Source organism: Lepus europaeus, chromosome 11 (assembly GCF_033115175.1).
Source record: "Lepus europaeus isolate LE1 chromosome 11, mLepTim1.pri, whole genome shotgun sequence".
Lineage (NCBI taxonomy): Eukaryota > Metazoa > Chordata > Mammalia > Lagomorpha > Leporidae > Lepus > Lepus europaeus.
Genome location: NC_084837.1, coordinates 91,028,068 through 91,046,726, shown reverse-complemented (window position 1 = coordinate 91,046,726; position 18,659 = coordinate 91,028,068). Strand labels below are relative to the sequence as shown.

General features: G+C 55.3%; 1 protein-coding gene across 1 annotated transcript in view; it reads right to left on the bottom strand.

The window, feature by feature from the left end:
* PAQR5 (progestin and adipoQ receptor family member 5) overlaps window positions 1-18,659 on the bottom strand; it is an 81,022-nt gene that overhangs the window by 38,383 nt on the left and 23,980 nt on the right. The window contains exon 2 of the mRNA XM_062204819.1: window positions 727-857. Coding sequence (XP_062060803.1) covers window positions 727-777 — 51 coding nt within the window. The 5' untranslated portion in view covers window positions 778-857. The remainder of the gene's footprint in view (window positions 1-726; window positions 858-18,659) is intronic.

Here is an 18,659-nt window from a genome sequence, read left to right as displayed (position 1 = left end):
GCCACTTGGGATGAATGAGTAGATGGAAGATTGATTTGTTTCTCTCTCTCTCTCTTACTTTGCTTTTCAAATAAATAAATAAATAAATAAGTCTTTTGGAAACGTTCATTAAAATGGAATTAAAAGGTAAGTTTCTTGTTGTGCCAACAAAGTTTGACATCCATGCGTAGTTTATATTCATAACATACATTTCCACTAACTTTCTGAAGCCCTCTTGTATGTTGGGCTGGGTGCTTGTGAGTTCTCAGGCCCAGGAGTCCACTGGAGGAGGGTGCTAAGGCCCAGTCAGCAACACCCCCACTACCCCACCCCAGGCCCAGCCTGGGCCTCCTGCAGATGAGTTCCCCGCCCCTCCCCTGCTAGCTTTCAAGCACCCATAGGTGGGTCCTAGAAGCACGGCTGCTCCCCCGCCAGCTGCCGCCGCCTTCCTCCATCTCTAGCTCGAATCCGTAACCTCCACTGGGACTTTGCTTCTGGATAGAATACTGACATCTCAGGAAGGGCTCCAACTTTAAAACCTCGGGGCTCACTTCAGTTTCCAGGTGTGGTGCAGGGAAGGCAGCAGGAGGCTCTAATTCCCACCCCCGCAAAGGATCCCGGGAGGGGACGCTTGACGTGAAGAAGGGGCCAGTGCAGAAGAGGCTGACTGAGAACAAGCCGTCCCCTGCTGCAGAGCCCGGCCGCGTCGCACCTGGAACTCGGCCCTGGGAGGAGCAGAGCACGTACCTGGGGCACCTGGTCTATGCGGAACAGCCTGGGCAGCTTCAGGCTCAGCATCGTGAGGCCGCTGGGCAGGGCCGCGGGTGGCCGGGCCTCGCTCACAGTCCCAACATGGCTTGGAGTGCGAGGCTGCTTCCCTGAAAGAGGACAGCATGGAGAAACCCAGTCAGCCTCTGCCCACTGCCACGGGGTCAGGACCCCGAGCGACCACCACGGCTGCTTTAGAAAGAGCAACAGCGAGCGGAAGCATCCGACAGGGAGCAGCATGGGCAGCGGGCAAGCCTGGGACAGCGGCCTCCCACATCACCAGCTCAAGTCTTGGCTGCTCCACTTCCCATCCGGCTCCCTGCCGATGCGAGAAGGCGGCAAAGGGTGGCCCACGTGCTTAGGGCCCTGCCACCCACATGCAAGACCCGGATGGAGTTCCAGGCTCCTGGCTTCAGGCTGGCCCAGCCCTGCCTGTTGTGGCCATTTGGGGAGTGGGCCAGCACATAGAAGATTCTCTCTCTCTCTCTCTCTCCCTTTCAAATAAGTAAATAAATAAATACATTTCAGAGTTATCTGATGATGATGGCTGGGTTGTCCACCCCAAGAGTGCTGGAGGGAGGGAACGGAATCCCAACAAGGGTGAGTGTGGTGTCTGTGGCTCAGCAGGGCCATCTATGAAACCTAACTCCAGTGTGGGAGTGGGAAAGGTGGGGCCTCAGGTGGGGTCACGGAGGCTCTACCCTCACAGAAGGGATCGGAGCCCTTGGGATGGAGTCCCAGGACCACGTGGACCACTGGCGCCGAGTGACGACGCCTGGCGCCATCTCTGAGGATCGATCTTCCCCAGACGCCGAGTCCGCTGGTGCTCTGATCTGGGAGGTCCCAGGCTCTGGAACTGTGCGCACTGGACTTCTGCGCTTGTGTGCGTTACCCAGGCTAACGTAAGTTGTTACAGCAGCCTGCAGGGACAGAGGCCGTGCACCTAAAACTGCAGGGCTGGAAGAGTCCCTAGAGGCCCCAGCCCCTTCTCCAGAGGATTGGAGGGGAGGAGCGATTTCCCCAAGGCTGCATAGCAGGGGGAGTTGGGGCTGCTCTCTGTCCAGGCCCTCCCATCCCCGACCCCGCACCGCTGTCCTGTGGGCTGCCCCTGGGCACACAGGACCAGGAGCTGTCTCCAGGTCTTGGAAGGCTAAGTGGCTCTTCCAGAAGCTTCCTGGAGCTCAGCTGCCCTGGAACACACAAAGGCACCGAGGCCAGCAAACGAACCCAGGGCGCCTGTTGGAGACAGAGGGACACAACGTAACAAGGTTGCTTCGCTGTAGGGCTGAGAGAGTTTAACAGTGGTGAGTCATGGGAGCTGAAGAAACCCAAAGTCCTCGGGATGCCTAAGACACTGAAATACAAGTTGGTTGAGCAAAGGAATGGTCTAGAAAAGAAGGAATTTATCACAGTCAAGGTCTCTTCTATGGGCCAAAGAGTACCACCGCCTCGGTCCTCACAGTCCCAGCCCCCACCCCGTCAGCCACAGGGGTTCTCTCCCTGCCTCTGGGCGCCCAGGGACCTCCGCCACACCCTTGCTCTGCAGCCCAGTTGACTCCAGAGCCCCCAGCTGGCCCCACTGGGGAGGAGCCTCCCTGGGCTGGAAGGAAACAGGGTGAGCGCCCGGCTGATCCGCGCCTCCAGCAAACCATCATTAACTGATCACTGCTGCCCAGCCTCTGAACTCGCAGGGTTCCTGTCTCTGTGGCTTGTTTACTTTTGCTTCCTGGGATGTTTATTTAGGTTCTGCAGGTTATTAAAGGGATGACTCTTCATTGTCACAAACGAGCTTCTTTCTTCACAAAACTCCGATATAAGCACGATTCACAGCAGTGGAAAGATGGAAATTTCCAGAGCATGTGGGACACGTGCATACAAAGGGGCAGTCATTCGCCTTAAAGACCAAGGGGATTCTGACCACGCTGCAACGCGGGTGAACCTTGGAGCCCGTCACAATAGAACATACATTGTACAATTCCACTCAGCCGAGGGCTCTAGGACAGTCAAAGACACGGTGACTAGGACGGTGGCAGCCGTGTTGGACGGGTGTAGACCGGGATGATGAGCAGAGCTCTGCAGAGGGGTGGCGGGATGCTCGCACAGCAGTGTGAACTCGTGCCGCTGCACTGCGCGGCTGGAAATGGCCCAAATGGGAAGCGTACGTGAGGAGAGCTCTGCGGCAATAAAATAGTCCTGCCGTATTGCAGGAGCGGAATGATTTTAAAACATCATACACATTTTACCAAACTCAAGAAAACAGAAGGTAGACCTGGTAAACACAGCACTGAGTGCCGTGGTCCCCACCACGTCTCTGCGGCCAGGTGGCCCCCTGCAAGGGAGGAAGGGGAGACCGGGTGGAGCTATCAGGGGCAGATCCGGTCACATGGATGTTGCCCTCCCAAGCAGCTTAATCCAGTCTTGGATTAATGGGTGACCTTGGGAGCAGGTCTTTCCGTCCCATGCATTCCCCTTGCAGCACGACGTCCTGCACCACCCCAGGACTCTGCAGCGTCCCCACCAGCAAGAAGGCCCTTACCAGATGGCACCTTGACCTTGGCCCTCCCAGCCTCCAGAACCAGGAACCAAATCAAGTTTCAGTCGGTGTACACTGCCCATTCGGTGGTATTCGGTCGTGGCAACAGAAACTGGACCGGGACATTAACAGCCCATCCTTGGCTTTCTCCGTCTAAATCACCAAGACTTCCACACTCCCAGGGGCACCGCTGACCCACCAAGGGTGCCGCTGACCCACCTACTTACCAGGCGAGACGCAAAGACCCAGGAGCAGGGGAAGCTCGAGCACGCCAGAGAAACCTCACACCATCAGGGCCCTGGGGCTGGGTCTCCGCACACCTGCTCTCCTTAGTCCCCAGATTCTCCCTGGGTCTGACTCAACGTCACGGGAAAGGAAACGAAAGACTCCTCCCTTCGCGGCACACCCCTGGCTAGGACGGCCGGACAAGCCAGGCCAAAAGGAGGGCACTGGGCACAGTCCAGGACTCACCCATTTCTTCACTTAGTCACTGTCGATGGCGTGTGAATTGTGGGACAAGGAAAGGCAGGGCTAGAAGGGTAGCTGACTGCCCGGTGTGTGCCGCAGCTGCTTTAAGACAAGATGAGAATGTAAAGTCAGCAGACACAAAAGTTGTCTTATTCCTTCATGGTACAGGAAGCAGACAGATGAGGAAGACAGAGAGAGAGAGAGAGAGAGAGAGAGAGAGAGAGAGAGAGGCGCGAGGGATGCACACCTGCATCATCAGAGTTCCCATAGATACAGAAGCCATAGGAGGGGACCCAGTGGTGCAGGTACCTGAGAGAGAACTTGGGAGGGGTTGGCTCAAGTCACGGAAGCCGCAGCCTGGAGACGTGGGAAGCCGATGTGGAGGCTCTGGCCGAGTGTGAAGGCCTCAGAACCACGGGAGCCATTGTGTCACTGGCAGCATGAGACTGAGGGGCTGAGAAGCTGGGGGAGCCATGGGCAGAGGGGAGAGCCTGGGCTCCACCATCCACGGGCGGGAGAAGGGTGTCCTGCTCTGGAAGGCAGAGGGGATGGGAGCTCGCCTCGCTTCGCCTCACCTCGCCGCTCCTGGGCCTCGGCCGGCCCACACTTGGGGCGGATCTTCCCCACTCTTGTCCACTGACTCCCACACCAGTCTCCTCTGGAAACACCTCACAGACACACCCAGAGCTAGCGCCTGACCGGTTCTCTAGGTGTTCCTGAAGTCAGCTGGTAACACCTGAAACAAACCTCCTCCAAGGCACCCAGCTAGCCAATACCAGACATCGGAGGAGGAAGAGAGGGGAGACTACCCCCACCGCACTGCACCTGTGTACCACCTGGCTCAGCTCACTCACCCTCACCACGGCCACCCCAGTGAGCCTGGCACAGTAGGGAGGGGCCTGGGGTAGACTCAAACCCTACAAAGACTGCTTCGCCATTTCGGCAAGTTCCTTGCCACCCGTGCCTCGGTTTCCCAAACTGTAAACAGAAATAACCAGCATTTTCTTTTATTTCTTTGAGTGGTAGAGTTACAGACAGTGAGAGGGAGAGAAAGGCCTTCCATCTGCTGGTTCACTCCCCAAATGGCTGCAATGGCTGGAGCTGCACTGATCCGAAGCCAGGAGCCAGGTGCTTCTTCCTGGTCTCCCCTGGGAGTGCAGGGTCCCAAGCACTTGGGCCATCCTCCACTGCCGGCATATTCTTCATAGGAGCGTTATGAACGAATAGGAGAAAAGTCTACGGCCACAAGGTTGGGGCCCAATAAACACCTGCAATTAAGATTCATTCTCAGAAAGGAAAGTTGATTTTGTGTTTATAGACAGGACGCTGAGGCACGGAGAAGCTGGCACTTGCCCAAGGTCGGTCTGTGGCTGGCTTCAAGGTCTGTGGGGGCCGTCGGGGGTGGAGGCCACAAGGCTCCCTGGAGCTTCTGTCTTCGGGACTGGGGATGTCCAGAGTGCTGCCCCTGGGGCCCTGGGCTGTGTCCCACCTCCGTGAGTGCACAGTGAGAGGGCAGCAGCCATGAGCTGCAAGAGGATCCTCACTGGACCAGCGTCTACTGCAGCCTTGATTTTGACCTTGGACTCCAGCCTCCAGCTGTGTGGGGAGTGCATTGCCGCTGTGCATAAATAAGCCCCCTCCTCCTGGGGGGGACTGTGGCATTTTGTTGCAGGAGCCCCCGAGTGGACTGAGGCACCCAGAGTCGTTGTTTTAGGGAGTGAGGGTCGTGATGGAGGCTAAGAGGTGAGAGAGGCACTCCGCCGCAGACATAACCAGAGGACGTGTGCTTGGCTCTCTGGATTGCAGGGAAGACAGCAAGTCTCCCCCAACTTCAAGAAGGACCACAGACCAGAGGTGTCAGTTTCTTTTTAACAGAATCAACTTCGGCCAAAGGGAACTGAGCCCGCACACAACGCACAGGCATTTACTTCTCCTAACTGAGAGGAGATGGAAACTATGGAATGACGTTTATGACCCAGATGCTAAGCGATGAATGAAACTGAGACACACGCTAAGACCACACTTGACTGTGAAGTATCACAGTATGAGGTTTTTGTGGGGGGCCAGTACAGCGGTGCAGTGGATTAAGCCACTGCTTACAAGGCCAGCGTCCCATATCCACGTGCTGTTGGAACCCCACTTGTTTTGCTTCTGATCCAGCTTCCTGCCAATACTCCTAGGAAGGCAGTGGATGATGGTCCAAGTTTTTGGGCCCCTGCCATCCATATGGGAGACCTGGCTTTGGCCTGGCCTAGCCCAGCCCTGGCCATTGTGGCCATCTGGGGAGTGAACCTGTGGATGGAAGACCTCTCTCTGTCTCTCTCTTTCTCTGTCTCCCTTCTTTCTCTCTATGGTATTGCCTTTCAAATAAATAAATCTTTTCGAAACAAAAAGCAGGAGGGTTTTCACAACATGCTTTCCTTCCAGTCAACGAAATAAATGTGTTGTTATTTTGCATCTCAAATGTGAACTTTTATGTTTATCAAGAACTCTGACTCACCCACAGCCCGTCATGGAAGGTCTCTGAGCTCGGCCACTGGTTCATGCACTGTGTGTATTATGACCCACTGCAGATGGAATGGAACACAGAATTAACACCCGGGTCCTGCTGGTCTCTTTCCGTCCAAGCCAAGCTCTTCATTCCGAAAATGCTTTCAAACCAGAGGGTAATTTCCAGAATCTCAAATAGCAGCTTGGTGTGTTGTCGCTCTTTGCAGAGGTCCAGAAAGAAGCTTGACTAAAACAAAAGGATTTCCAAGAGCTCCAAAATCAAAACACAGTGTAGAGGCTGGCGCCATGGCTCACTTGGTTAGTCCTCTACCTGCAGCACCGGCATCCCATATGGGCACCCATTCTAGTCCCAGCTGCTCCTCTTCCGATCCAGCTCTCTGCTGTGGCCTGGGAGAGCAGGAGAAGACGTCCCAAGTCCTTGGGCTCCTGCACTCATGTGGGAGACCTGGAAAAGGCTCCTGGCTCCTGGCTTCAGATTGGCGCAGCTCTGGCCATTGTGGCCATTTGGGTAATAAGCCAGCGGGAGAAGACCTTTCTCTGCCTCTGTCTCTCCCTCTCACTGCCTGTAACTCTACCTCTCAAATAAATAAATAAAATCTTTTAAAAAAAGACACAATGTACAGCTCTGCTAAGAGTTCAACCCCACAGTGTTTTTTTTTTTTTTTTTTTTTTTAATAGCTAAAACAGGGGCCGGCTGGCCGGCGCCGCGGCTCACTAGGCTAATCCTCCGCCTGCGGCACCGGCACACCGGGTTCTAGTGCCAGTCAGGGCACCGGATTCTGTCCCGGCTGCTCCTCTTCCAGTCCAGCTCTCTGCTGTGGCCCGGGAGTGCAGTGGAGGATGGCCCAAGTGCTTGGGCCCTGCACCCCATGGGCGACCAGGAGAAGCACCTGGCTCCTGGCTTCAGATCAGTGCAGTGCACTGGCTGCAGCGCGCCGGCCACAGTGGCCAATGGAGAGCAAACCAACGGAAAAGGAAGATCTTTCTCTCTGTCTCTCTCTCTCTCTCTCTCACTGTCCACTCTGCCTGTCAATAAATAAATAAATAAATAAATAAACAAACAAACAGGGGTCGGCACTGCAGCTCACTTGGTTAATCCTCCACCTGCGGCGCCGGCATCCATATGGGTGCCAGGTTCTAGTCCCGGTTGCTCCTCTTCCAGGCCAGCTCTCTGCTGTGGCCGGAAAGGCAGTGGAGGATGGCCCAAGTGCTTGGGCCCTGGCACCTACATGGGAGACCAGGAGGAAGCACCTGGCTCCTGGCTTCAGATCGGTGCAGTGTCGGTTGTAGTGGCCATTTGGGAAATGAACTAACGGAAGGAAGACCTGTCTTTGACTTTACCAGTCAAATAAAAAAAAAAAAAAATAGCCAAAACAAAACAATGGAAAGAGGAGGATACCCTCTCAAGGGCATTTTGTTGGTTTCTGAAATTGTTCAGGGAACAAAGGAAAAGTCAGCAAGGCAACCACCAGGGCTTCTCAAGCTGAGACTCGCAGATTCAACCACAGCTAAGTTGACCCAAGGGGAGAGCGGCCCCAGGCCCCTCATTCCTCTCAGGTTCGGGTTCTAGCCGTACCCCTGGGGGTCCCTGCCCAGAGAACGTCATCCACCCCAGATCTAGCTCAGGCTGAACATGTCTAAGTGTAAGGTGACCGAACATAACCTGGTGTACTATTTTCCCAATGAGAAAGTCCAAAACACGGCTCATTACTAGAAATCCAATGAATTAAGCACCCAGATTTAGAAAACACAAAGATACCCAACATATGTGTTTAACAGAAAAAGCTGGGCCGGTGTTGTAGGGCAGGGGGTTACGCCGGTTTGACTCCCGACTGCTTTGCTCCTGACCCAGCTCCCTGCCAATGCACCTGGAAAAGCAGCAGCAGATGGCCCAGGTGCTTGGGCCTCTGCCACCCATGTCGGAGACCCGGATGGAGTTTCTGGCTCCTGGCTTAGGTGTGGCTCAGTCCTGTCTCTTGCAACCATTTGGGGGATGTCTTTCTCTCTCCGACGCTCTTTCTTATAAATAAAACAAATCTTAAAAAAGCAAAAGTAGCCTTGCCATTGATATTTCATAGAAAGAAAGGTATGCAAAATTCTCATAGGTACCTTTGATCACAGGATCTTTTTCATCATCGCCGCCGCTTTTTCTTTGAGTCCCCTAACATAGTTTAAGCAGGAAGTGTTGTCATTTCCATCTAAGTCGTGCTGGGGGGCTTTGGCATGCTGAGTGCCTTGAACGTGAGACTGCTGGCTCAGGTTAAGTCTGTCTCTGACTTCTCCTGCACCCCTGTCTCCTGCCCCCTTCTCCCCTAAGCAAGTCAGAGAACCCAGAATTCCTCTTCCCCAAGATGGGGTCCTGGAAACTGGAACCCCGCGCCCCAAAGCAAAGCCATAAACCCGAGCAAGGTCGCTCTCTCCCTCCCCCACTTCTCCCCTGCAGACCCTCATTCCAGAGGGTCTTGCCCCGTGTCCAGGAGGGAATCCCACACGGAGAGGCCAGAACCAGCCCTGCTGGTTCCCCCGCTGCCTGTTCCCATCTGATCAGAGCCCTGGTCCGGCTCCACGTCTACATCAAACCCAGCATAAACACAGACGGGGGTCCGAGGTCCTTGGGTCTTCATTTCAGAAGGCTCTTGTATCACACACCACTTTGAGGAAGTCAATCTGTTTACGTGCTTTTGTCTTGTTACCCTGTCAGCCGTGGCACTTGGGGCCCTGTTTTCCGCCTGTGCGGCTGCGCTTCATGGTGAGACGTGTCGCCCTAGTCACAGGGATGCACTTGCTGTTAGCACTCTGTGTGAGCTCTGCTCCAAATGCTGCCCCTGGCAGAGTGCGAGAGGAACGTGTTGCTTCTAACCCACGCCCTCTGGTTGGCATTTGAATACAAGCCGTAAGCTCCCCCGCCCTCCAGAGAGCAGAAGGTTGGTTCTGCTGCATTATTTGGGGGCAACACCAGAGGGTTTGCTGATGAGCACGGCAAATGCGGTTTTGCTGCAGAAACAGCGGAATTGGACCCAAACGAATGGGTGAGGAGCGCCGTCCAGGTGCCCGCCCTTGAGCCCGAGCAGGGACAGCAGCCCCAGCGAGCCTGCTCCTCTGCAGAGCTCAGAGGCAAAACTGAGTTGTGCCACTAGACACGGTCACATCAGCCTTCCCTGAGCTTCCTGGCCAGGTGTGTGCGAGAGCCTGCAAAGGGCGCGCTGAGGTTGCTGGGAGCATTTGGGTATCTGCTTGCAAAACAAAGCTATAAGTGGCAGAACTCAGCCAGAGCCCCTCACTGCACTGCACCCCCAGCTCGAGATGTGTGTGTGTGTGTGTGGCAGGGGTGGGGGTGTGGTGTGGTGCGGGGATCCTGTAGCTCTCAGATGTCTCCATATCCTGATGGAGCCCACGGCTATGTTTCAAGAAACCCCAGATGCAGTCGGCTGGGAGTCACTATTTTTGTGCACCAGTAAGATGGAAAAAGTGCTGTCAGTTCAACATCACAAGCCTCCGCTGATTGGAAATGAGTCCCGATTTCAGAGCTATGGAGTGTGGGTAAGCGACCCCGAAGCAGGGCTGCAGCGGTCACTGTCCCCATCCTTGCCACTGTGCTCTTAACGGGGTCCCGAAGGCCCCGTCACAGCCAAACGAGGAGCTGCTGCTGCAAGCCCACGCTCCTGGGAGTAAATCTCCAGTTCTTCTCTCTCTCTCTCTCTCTCTCAATGGATCGTGTCAGCTGCAGCCCAGCATTTACATATCAAAGTCCTGAACTTGACTGTGGTGTAAGGGGTCCCTGCCCCTCTCCCCCACCCAGACATCCCATCGGTATCTTCCTGGCCCATCGCCAAGGGGAGACTTTGGTTTGATAGCACTGGGTAATAAAACCTGGGGAGGAAGTGCATGAATTTCACACCCAGAAAGCCTTTGTCCAGCAAAATCCCAGAACAAGGAGAGGGAAGGGGAACTCCGTACCCACATCAACCCCAGTGTGAATACAGACGGGCACTCGGCTCCTCTGCTGGCTTCATTAAACCTTGCTGGCTTGCTCACCTCTGCTCCGTGTCTCATGTCCGAAATGCTTTTCCGGCACAGAAACAAGAACCTGTGGTCTAGCTGTCTCTGACTGCAGTAGGACCCCATGTAAGTGACTGGGCAAGCGCCAGGTTGCTGTGTCCTCCTGCATGAAACAGGAATGCAGTGGCCCTGGCCGTGAGCAGCTCTGGACGACCCCATGTAAGGCCATGGGGTCTTCATGCACCAAAGCCCACTCCTAGTCGGGCCACTCCGGTCCTTTGGTGGGGACTCCCTCCCCAGCTGGCTCCCAGAAAAATAAAAGTGTGAGAGCAGGAAGCCACCGAGAAGCCATCTAGTCCAAGCCACTGCTGGGAGCCTGCACCTGTCAGAGGTCACACATTTGACCCCCAGGAAGCCACGCCGACGGGGGATGTTGGGTTCTGTGAGAAGGCAGGGGTGGGATGTCTGGAGTGTGCAGCCAGCATCCTCGGAAGCCCCGGCACAGGCTAGGAGGGCACCAGAGTGGACGGGACACTCACCGGTCAGTAACGTCACCAGCAAATGCCCCGAGCACCTCAAAAGTCTTTGTCGCAACTCATTTCTATGTCAAAGCACCTGCTGTCTTTCAAAGTCGTTTTCACTCACAATCCCCAGTGCCCCTGAGCGGACCCCGATCCTACAGCAAGGGCGACGCCCAGGCATGTGCGCCCGGGAGGGTCCCGAGGTGCCCCTTGCTTAGTTTAATGCTGTGACCTCTGCCCCGGGCGGAGCTCAGGCCTCATTGTCACAACATGAGACCTACATGACAGCGTGTTTCTAAGCCACCTGCAAGACAGCCCAGACTCCCACCTTGGCACATTCATCCCCCCACCCAGACAAGAGGCACCTGCTTCAGCTTGCTGGAGGAGCCATGGCTTTGGGAGGGAGTCCCCCCTGCTCTGCCAATTTGCTACAAATAACAATCAGTTTGTGTCAGGGCGGGCGTTTGGCACAGCAGCTGAGACACAGCTCGGGACACCTGCATCCCATATACGAGGGCCTGGGTTCGAGTCCCAGCTCCTCTCTGATCCCAGTCTCCTGAGAGACAGTAGGTGGTGTGGTTCAAATAGCTGGGTTCCTACCACCCAAAGTGAGTTCTGGGCTCCTGGCTTCAGGCTGGGCCAGCCTCAGCTGTTACAAGCATTTTGGGGATGGGGGGTGGGGGATGTATCAGTGGATGGGAGATCTTGGTTTACTCCCCCTCCCCCACACCTTTCAAATACACTTCAAAAATTTCAAAAATCCCTGCGTGTGCAGAGTGGCCATTGTGGCACAGTGGGTTAACCCACTGCGTGGGACACCCGCAGCCCATACAAGAGTGCCTGGGATCAAGTCCTGCCTCCACTTCTTTTTTTTTTTTTTTTTTTGACAGGCGGAGTGGACAGTGAGAGAGAGAGACAGAGAGAAAGTTCTTCCTTTTCCGTTGGTTCACCCCTCAATGGCCACTGCGGCCGGTGCACTGCGCTGATCCAAAGCCAGGAGCCAGGTGCTTCCTCCTGGTCTCCCATGCGGGTGCAGGGCCCAAGCACTTGGGCCATCCTCCACTGCACTCCCAGGCCACAGCAGAGAGCTGGACTGGAAGAGGAGCAACCGGGACAGAATCCAGCGCCCTGACCAGGACTAGAACCCGGGGTGCCGGCGCTGCAGGCGGAGGATTAGCCTAGTGAGCCGCAGTGCCAGCCCCTCCACTTCTGATACAACTTCCCGCTAATGCGCCCAAGAAGCAGCAGATAATAAATCAAGTACTTGAGTCCCTGCCAACCATAGGCAGAACTGGGTGGAGTTCCTGGCTCCTGACTTTGGCCTGGCCCAGCCAAGCCCCAACTATTGCAGGCATTTGGGGAGTGAATTAGGGGATGGAAGCTCTCCCTCTCCCTCTCCCTCTCCCTCTCCCTCTCTGTGTATCACTTTCAAATAAATAAAAATGAATAAACATTCAAACATTACTTGTGTGACAACTCCTCCTGGTGAAGGCTTTGCTTTCCACTCACCAAGAAGCAAATCCCCTTTGGTCGTAATGGTGAGGCCTCAGCCTCCTGGGTGTGGTGGGGGCAGTGGCAAGGGCCTGGCTTCTTCGCTTGGTGCTGTGAGGCGTGGGTCCGAGCACGCTGGACAAGGGGCACAGAGCGCCAGCTGGGGCATGGCCTGGCACTCAGGCAGGCCCCATGTGGTCGCACTGCTGCCTGCCTCCCTCCTCTGGGGCTCCTGTCTCGCCCTCCTCCCTCGTGTGGACAGCACACAGCACAGAGGCCCGGAGGGGACAGGGCCATCCCTGTGCCAGAGGGCGCCGTTCCCAGGCCTCCCCACCACCAGGGGTCGCACGCACTCCGTGGGAGGGCAGAGAGAGGGGCCCAGCTCCCACTCACCCTCAGCCCCGGTTTTACCCACACAAATGCACGTGATCTGGACAGTGTTGTGGTGCAAGGGTTAAGCTGCCGCCTGCAATGCCAACATCCCACTTCAGAGCGCTGGTGTGAGTCCCGGCTGCTCTGCTTCTGATCTGGCTTCCTGCCAATGCACCTGGGAAAGCAGCAGCAGATGGCGTGGGCACCTGCTGTCCACCTGCGAGATCTGGATGGAGCTCCCAGCTCCTGGCTTTGGCCTGGCCCAACCCTGGGGAGTGAGCTAGCGGATGGAAGATTCCTCTGTCTATCTGCCTTTCAAATAAATAAATAAGTCTTCCCTAAAAATGCATGCAATCCAAATTTAAAGCTTTTGTGCCTCAAAGGACACTATCAAAGACAGTGAAAAAACAGCCCGCAGAATGGGAAATTTGCAAATGAAATGTCCAATAAGAAAGTAATATCCAAAATGTACAAATAATTCCACAACCCAATTCAAAACTGAGCAAGAGACTCACAAAGAAGATTAGGAAGGGCCCAGGACAACAAGTCATTCAGAAAATACAAATCAAAGCCACAGTGGGACACCAGTTCACATCACATCAGTGCGGCCAGGATCAAAAGCAAACCAAACCAACAAAAGACACAGAAGGTACCTGCTGGCAAGCATGTGGAGACACTGAAACCTTGCTCCTGGGATTTTAAAATGGCGCAATCAGTGTGGAAAACACCTTGATGCTTTCTCAAGAAGACAGACATGGAATTATTGTATCATCCCCAGATTTCCCTGCTAGCTATAAACAAAGAATTCAGGGGCCGGCGCCGTGGCTCACTTGGTTAATCCTCCGCCTGCGGCACCGGCATCCAACATGGGTGCCAGGTTCTAGTTCCGGTTGCTCCTCTTCCGGTCCAGCTCTCTGCTGTGGCCCGGGAGTGCAGTGGAGGATGGCCCAAGTGCTTGGGCCCTGCACCCGCATGGGAGACCAGGAGGAAGCACCTGGCTCCTGGCTTCGGATGGGCACAGCGTCGGCTGTAGCAGCCATTTGGGAGGTGAACCAATAGAAGGAAGACCTTTCTCTCTGTCTCTCTCTCACTGTCTAACTCTGCCTGTCAAATAATAATAATAATAATAATAAAAGAAAGAATTCGAAGAAGCCCAGGGTGATGGCAGCAGCATTCACGAAGGAGGAGGCCCCAGGATCCATGCGGTACAGACTAAGCCTCAGCACAGAGACTCCTTTCAGATTTGGGATTTTTGGAGTAGGGCAGTTCATCCGGTAAATTCCATGCAAACATCCCAAACTCTGAGAAACTCTGAAGGCTGAAACACTTCCTGTCCCAAGCATTTCAGACAGGAGCACAGAGCCCACACGTCCACCATGGAATACTATTCAGCCTTGAAAAGGCATGGAATTCTGACACAAGCCTCACGGTGAGCCTTGACAACACGAGGCTAAGTGACACGAGCCACACACCAAAGGACGAACACTGGGTGACTGCGCTTCCCTGAGGTGCCCAGCACAGGCAGAGTCACAGAGAGGGAGCAGCGTGGAGGCCCCCAGGGGCCCAGGGCAGGGGCCGGGTGGGTGTGGGAATGAGGAGTTGTTAGGCAAGGGGTGCACGGTTCCCACTCGGGATGATGCAAACATTGTGGTGACAGTTGCACAACACTTGAAATGTCCATGCCACTGAATCCCACACTTACAAGTGGCTCAAAGAATACACGGCACGTGAAATATATTTTAACATACACACACACACACAAAGTGTTGGAAAAATGTGGGAGTTTGGAAGTCTGCTCCACAATTTAACTATGGTTGCTTTGATACAATAAATATTTCCTCTAAATCGTCCCTCTAAATACATTATATGAATGTTGTTGCTGCAAAAACGCCCCTACACGGAGCAGCACAAACTAGTACAACCCGCCTTTCTCCCTGTTGTTTAAGAACCTTGCTTCTGCTTTTATTTTTACGATTTATTTATTTATTTATTTATTTGAAAGGCAGAGTTATAGAGACAAACAGGGAGAGACAGAGTGAGAGAGAGAGACAGGCAGAGAGAGAGAGGTCTTCCATCCACTGGTTCATTCCCCAGATGGCTGCAACAGCTGGAGCTGCACCAATCCAAAGCCAGGAACTTCTTCTGGGTCTCCCACATGGGTGGCAGGGCCCAGCACCTGGGCCATCTTCCACTGCTTTTCCCAAGCACATTAGCAGGGAGCTGGATCAGAAGTGGAGCAGCCAGGACTCAAACTGGCACCTGAATGGGAAGCCGGCACTGCAGGCGGCAGCTTTACCCACTACGCCACAGCGCCGGCACCTCTACCTATTTTACAGATGGGGGCCTTGGGTAGGAAATAACTCACCTGGGGTCACTCGTCGAGGACTGGCAAGGTCAGCATTAAACAAGGTCTGGGGGCAGACGCCAGCGTAACGGGGAAGGAACTGCACCCTATACTGCAGTGCCTGGGTTTGAGACCTGGCTCCTGACTCCAGCTCCCTGTTAACGCAGACCCTGGCAGGCAGCGGTGACGGCTCACATAACTGGGTTCCTGCCACCCACGTGGGACACCTGGACTGAGTTCCTGGCTCCCAGCTCCCTGCCACTGAAAGCATTTAGATGGTGAACCAGTGGGTGGACATCTCTCTCTGCCTCTTGAATAAATTAATTTTTCATTTATGTATTTGAAAGGCAGAGCAACAGAGGGAAAGGGAAAGACAGAAACATATTCCACTGCTGGTTATCTCCCCAAATGACCACAATGGCTGGGGCTGGGCCAGGCTGCAGCCAGGAGCCAGAATCTCCATCCGGGTTTCCCATCTGGGTGGCCCAAGTAGTTGGACCCTCCTCTGCTGCTTTCCCGGGCACAGAAGCAGGGAGCCAGATCGGAAGTAGAGCAGCCAGGGTGGAACCAGCCAGGGCACAAACCAATATGGGATGTCAACATCACACGAGGCGGCTTAACCCGCTGCGCCATACTGATTCCTAATTAATTAAAAAAAAAAAAAAAAGGATTTAAACAAGGTGTGTAGCTCACCATGGGAAGAAATGCAAAGACGTTCAATAAGGTTTGCGAGAACAGCAGCCCCACCCTGCCAGAGCCCATGCCCGAATCTACCCAGGCAGAAAGATCCGACGCACAGGGCGGCTGCGGTCACCCCAGAGCCCAGTGGCACATACTGGCACGCCAGCCTGGCTGCAGCCGGGGTCAAACACCCCCTTCAGCAGAATGACAGACAACTCCCAGGTAGCTTCTCCATTCACGAGAGCCAGGGTGATTATGTCTGTCCATGCAGTGTTTTCCAAACGGCAGGTCCCAACCTCTCAGTAGATCACGAAATCAATTTAGAAAGACACAGCCAGCAGCTCCAAATACAGAGGCAGGGACAGCAAAGAGAACACAAAAGATCAGTGTGTAGCTGCACACAGGGACGCGCAGTTCTGTGGATATTTGCTGCGTCTGTTACGTATTTTGTTTCTTACTTTACATAGGCACGGGCTTCAGAAAGTCGGTGGAAAAACGGAGCTAAAACATAGGCTCGAGTGGGTGCAAAGGACTTTTGCAAACTACATGTTTGGATTCCCACGAACTTGCTGAAGATCCCTCGTATGTGTTTATGTGCAAACTGGCTTATTACAAAAGGTTATTTTTTTTCTTATTGAAGGGCACAAAGACCCTTGAAACAGTGTGCTGATGTCACAGTCGCCTGTCTGGATTAGGGCGGGCACGGGGTGTCTCAGGAGCTGGGGGGACCGAGGCTGCCAGGTATCCAGAGAGCTGAGTGGCTTCGCCAACACAGCTGACACTCTTGGGCTGCTGGGGCTTGGAGGATGCTCTGAAGAAGTGGACAGGCCAGGGGCACCCGGGGTTCGGGTCTCTTGGGTAGCCAGGCTCAAGTCTGCCCTCTGAGGTATGAACTTGACTGAGCAATCCCACCTGACTTGCATTTTCTGTCGCTGGTAAAAGCATGTTAACTCCTGCCTGGCCAGGGCTCTGGGAGGCAGCAGTGACACACAGGAAGGGAACGTGGTTTGTCAACTACAAAGAATGCAGCTGTGTTTACCACTGCTGCTAGGGCAACAAAGACCACACTCTGAGGGTTCGAGGAAATCCATGGTGAGGCCTGGGTGTGGGGGGGAAGCAAAGAATTATGGGTAAAACTAAGTGTGTGTGCAAGGGCCTGGGTGTGCATGTGAGTGTGTGTGTGCCAGGGACAGGGGCCATGGGTCTCATTCAATTTTCTGTGAGCCAAGCCACACCCATAGGGTAACCTGATGCCCAGACAGCATCCGAGGTCCAGGGCAGGAGTCCCTGGGTCGGCTCTCAATGGGGGGAACAATCCTGTCAGCCATTGATGAATGAAGGGAGCGTTCCTGCCCTGGGAACCGGCCCCTCTGGCTGGGTGGGGCGCCCCTTGGCCTGTGCGCTGAGGGAGAAGCCGGCTCTGCAGGCTGGGTTGGCCGTGCTCTCTGATACCACAAAAGTCCACGCCCAAGGTGACCAGCTGGCCCCGGTTCTCCCTGCAGACCCAGCTCTGCCCTGTGCACACCAGTGCGTGTCACCGTAGGCTACCCCATGTGAGCACAGGCTGAGGTCACGGCCACCCCCCAGCCCCAGCCTCTGGACTCCCACTGTGGCCAGTTTTTCTGGCCTGTCCCCAAGCCCTGTTCACCCTGTGGCAGCCCACCTGTGGGCAGCCAAGCCCGCAGTCCTCCTCCTCCAGGGGGGCGCCTCCATGGTCTCTCCTCCCCCTGCTCTCTCCTCCCCTCCCCAGATGTAGCAAGCAGGTGGCTAAAACCAGACTTCTGGTGGCACAGATCTGGGTTTCAGGCCAGGCCTCTCCACTCACCAGCCGGTGCCCATGAACTTGCAGCTTCACTTTGTCCGCCTTGGTCTCCCAGGCCACCTCATCAGCTGCTTGGGCTGTGCAGAGAGCTCAGCCTGCAGGTACGGGAATCACTATCATCAGCTGATTCTTTAAGGTGTAAAACGATTGGGATTCCTTGAAGACGGGACCTGGGTTATTTTTTCTATAACACCCTCCATAGACACCTGCTGGCTGTTCCGCTTAGAGGCTGCCCATGCATTCGTTTGTCCTTCTGTCTGTCCATCCATGGAAGACAGGAGCCAGGCAGACCCTACTGAGCCTGGGGGCAGCTCCCCGCAGGATGGGGGAGCACACAGGCCAGCCAGCCCAGGGCTCAGATGCCACCTGGGCTGCAGAAGCAAGGTTGAAAGGAAGCCACCTTCATGGCTGGGGCATGCAGAGGGTCAGGGTCTATTCCACTCCCACTCCCACAGGGAGTCTCAGCATGGGTGGGGAAGAGGGCACAGCTCGCAGCAGGTGCAGCTGGGGCAAAGGCCAGGGGGTGACTGTGTGTGGCCTGTCACCTGCCTGGGCTCCTTTGAAGATGGAAAGTGTGCAGCTTGTTAGGGCTGTCTGGGGGACAGAATTGGGGGAGTATGTGCCAGTGGGGTGGGAGGGAGCCCAGGGTTGCCTTGGGGGTGAGGGAGGAGGAGATGAGAGTTGTTTCCTTCCCGGGCTAGCTGGCTCAGAGGCTTCCTGGAGGAGGCTGCTTTGTGGGCAGGCAGGGACAGGGACAGTGGAGTGCGTGGCCCCCAGTGTGCCTACACCTCCTTCCCTACCTGCCCCCAGCCCTCACACAGGCTTGCCAGCCACACCTGCCCTGCTGGGGTGCGGAGCTCGGGCCCACACTGGGCACGCCCACCGACTGGCCCCTTGTCAAGAAGCAGGGGCTGTGGCAGGGCTGCCCCCTTCAGCCTGGGTGGTGAGAGGCAGGAGGCACCAGCTTCTGCCAAGCAGAGCTCCGGCCTTGGGTGCACTCTCCTGTCCTCTCTGGGCTCAGGGTGCTCATGGGAAGAAGGGGACCCTGGAGCAGGAGAGCTCGAGACCCTGGCTTGGTCGAGGTATGCTGCTGTCATGGAGTGCCTGAGGCTGAGGAACCACACAGGAGACAGCATTGCGGAGGCTGGGAAGGTCCCGAGCGAGGGCCTG